The sequence below is a fragment of the Aplysia californica genome, unplaced genomic scaffold, assembly GCF_000002075.1.
Source record: "Aplysia californica isolate F4 #8 unplaced genomic scaffold, AplCal3.0 scaffold00102, whole genome shotgun sequence".
Classification (NCBI taxonomy): domain Eukaryota; kingdom Metazoa; phylum Mollusca; class Gastropoda; order Aplysiida; family Aplysiidae; genus Aplysia; species Aplysia californica.
Window position 1 is genome coordinate 144,600 of NW_004797372.1, and position 3,596 is coordinate 148,195.

General features: G+C 42.2%; 1 protein-coding gene across 1 annotated transcript in view; it reads left to right on the forward strand.

The window, feature by feature from the left end:
- Positions 1-3,596, forward strand: part of LOC101860158 (putative ATP-dependent RNA helicase DHX57) — a gene marked incomplete in the record, with an annotated part of 47,974 nt that overhangs the window by 24,822 nt on the left and 19,556 nt on the right. The window contains 2 exon segments of the mRNA XM_013080835.2: positions 1,723-1,836; positions 3,037-3,200. Coding sequence (XP_012936289.1) covers positions 1,723-1,836; positions 3,037-3,200 — 278 coding nt within the window.

Genomic DNA, 3,596 nt, shown 5'->3' on the forward strand with positions numbered 1-3,596 from the left:
GGGGGGGTTGGCAAGTGTTTTACAGCGCTCACAACTGCATAAGTTCTTATGAGCGCGCGGGACACATTAAACCTTTTGAGTTGGTAGGAAATTTTGAATTTTGCCCGCGATGCGGCCAAAGCCTACTCTTATCGATTTTAGACCACCAAGGGATCTTTAACGTAGTGCGCAACTTGCACAGGGGGATATAACGGTGGCTGTTCTCAGGAGGTATGTAGAACATCAGTTTGTATGTATTGTAGAGGGTTTTGTAACTCTTTGGAAGATTAGAATAATACACGTGTCACGACATGGTGGAATCAGGCGATCGTCAAATTTTTACCATGTGGAGTTATTTGTATCACCAGAAAGCTTTTTCATTTCGTTGTTTTCAGTGAACAAAATATACACCTATCTTAAATAGAAGTCTAGATATTTGGGATTGAAGGAGGTGGGGGTCACTTGGTTTCAGTTAAAATTAGGGAGAAAATGGCCACCAAAGTTTGGTAACTTCTGTAGCTTGAGAGTCCTTGGAAAATGAAAATTTACATACTTTGTGCCTTTATTCAATGTTTTTGAATAAAATTCACTTGGAAACGAGTTTTTATATGGGCATGAAAGGTGTTGAGCCCCCCCCCCCAATTGATAAAAATGGACAAACTGTCAAAAAAGTGCCCGTTTCTTATCCCCATGATATTTAATACGACATTTTCCACTGATTAAACCCTGAAATATACTGTGCAAAATACTGTATCTTGTATACCCTCTGGTAAACCAAACCATCCATATCAGCTTGTAGTATTTAATCTAAACTTTCGCTGTAATATTTCCCTGTGATTTTCCCCCTGGGATATCCTTGTGATATTTGCCTGTGGTGTTCCCTGTGATATATACCTGTGATATTTCCCTGTGATATATACCTGTGATATTTCCCTGTGATATATACCTGTGATATTTCCCTGTGATATTTGCTTGTGATATTACTCTGTGATCTTTAATGTGATGTTGTCCTGTGATATTTCTCTGTGATATTGTGGGTGGTTGGCGGGTGCTCTGGTGTGGTTTGCTTCTTCTTTCCCATCAATCATTTGTCGGCCTTATCCCGCCTTCTTCTTTTTTATGTGTGTTTCTCTCTTGTTAACAATCTAATCTTCTGGCTCTCATATGAACTTATGCAGTTGCGGGCACCGTAAAACCTCTGCAACAGCTAAAAAAACACCCCTAGACGCTCATAAAACCTTATGCCGATGCAAGCTCGGTAAAACCTCTACTTTATCCCCCAGGGGCAGTGCCACCGACTGAAGTGTCTTTAGGCCATTCCCAAAGGAGGGACATTTCTCGTTCGAGCACAGTAGAATTGTAAATGGGCTGATTCATCATGTCATGCTCATAACTGTGCCTGATCTGCAACAGGGAACTGCTGCTTGTTCTTTCCTAATCCTTACTATTGTCATTTTCCTCTACTTCTTTTGTATATTTGTCACACTCTTGTCTGCTATTTCTGGGGTGCCTTGATAGTCGAAGCAGACCTTGTGCTGTTGAAGCTAGAGAGGTGAGCAGAGTAAGTCTGATTCCCTGTAAAGACTTCTTTGTTGACATCCACCCCTTGGCGCTCATATGACTTTATGCAGTTGCGAGCGCCGTAAAACCCTCTACTATAAATAAATTATTTTAAAAAACAACCTCTATTACAACTAAAACTCTGTGATGTCTCCCTGTGATACCTCCCTGTTTTGTCTGCAGCAAACCTAAAGAGGGTGTGACCAAGATTGTGATCGCCACCAACATTGCTGAGACCTCCATCACCATCGATGACGTCGTGTTTGTCGTTGACGCGGGCAGAATGAAGGAGAAAAGGTAACATGAGAGCAAGATAGTTTTGTAAAGGTAACATGAGAGCAAGATAGTTTTGAAAAGGTAACATGAGAGCAAGATAGTTTTGAAAAGGTAACATGAGAGCTAGATAGTTTTGAAAAGGTAACATGAGAGCTAGATAGTTTTGAAAAGGTAACATGAGAACAAGATAGTTTTGAAAAGGTAACATGAGAGCAAGATAGTTTTGAAAAGGTAACATGAGAGCAAGATAGTTTTGAAAAGGTAACATGAGAGCAAGATAGTTTTGAAAAGGTAACATGAGAACAAAATAGATTTTGTTAGTAAGATGAAGGAGAACAACGAAGAGAACAACATAGAAAAGGTAACATGAGAGCAAGATAGTTTTGTAAAGGTAACTTGAGAGTGAGATAGTGCTGGTAAAATGAAGAAAAGATAAATTATGATAAGAATGATAAGCTGAGGGAGAAAAGGTAAACAAATGGTGAGATTATTTTGCTGGTGAAATGAAGGAGAAAAGGTATGATGACGGAGTGATTATAGTTTCAGAATAAAGAGGAAAAAATGGGAAATGATAAAGTAATAGTTATGCAAGCGAACAAAGGAGAAAAGAGAAATGATGGAGTAGTTACATTACCCCACCAGTCACCATCCCCTGCATTTCACCATCCCACCTTTTTACTTTATCATCACGAAACCTTGCCATCCAACCATACCACCATTCTACCATCTCATTACCCCACCACCTCACCACCCCAAAATCTCACCATCTCACCATTTCATTACCCCACCTTCCCATCACCCCACCATCCCATAATTCCACCATCTCATTTCCCATAATTCCACCATCTCATTACCCTACTTTCTCACCACCCACCATCCCATAATCCCACCTTCCCATCACCCCACCATCCCACCTTCCCACCACCCCAGCCATCACCATTTCCTTTATCTCATTACCGCACCACCCCTCCATCCCATTGTCTCATTACCTCACATTCCCAACATCCCACAATCCCCCCATCTCACCATCTCACCATCCCACCACCCCACCACCCCACAATCCCACCACACCACCATTCCTTTATCTCATTACCCCACCATCTCACCATCCCACAATCCCACAATCCCACCTACCCACCACCCCATCACACCACCATTCCTTTATCTCATTACCCCACTTTCCCCCCACCCCACAATCCCACCACCCCACCACCCCACCAGGTACGACCAGGCCAAGAGCATGGAAAGCCTGGAGACGGTGTGGGTGTCGCGGGCCAACGCCCTCCAGAGGCGCGGCCGAGCGGGCAGGGTCAAGGAGGGGGTCAGCTTCCACTTGTTCACCTCACACCACTACAACTTCTTCCTGAGGGATCAGCCCATTCCTGGTGCGTTCGCCGTCTGTCTTGTTTGTATGCATGTCTGTTTGTCTTGTATGTCTGTCTTGTGCGTCTTATATGTCTGTCTGTCTGTTTTGTATGCATGTTTGTCTTTCTTGTATGTCTTATATGTCTGTCTGTTTGTCTTGCATGTTTGTTTGTCTTGTATGTCTTATATGTCTGTCTGTATGTGCATGTATTTGTGTTTGTTTGTGTGTTTTGTGTGTGTGTGTGCTTTGTGCATGTGTATGTGTGTGTATACATACTTTGTGTGTATGTGATTGTATGTGTGTGTATACATACTTTGTGTGTATGTGATTGTATGTGTGTGTATACATACTTTGTGTGTATGTGATTTTATGTGTGTGTATACATACTTTGTGTGTATGTGATTGTATGTGTGTG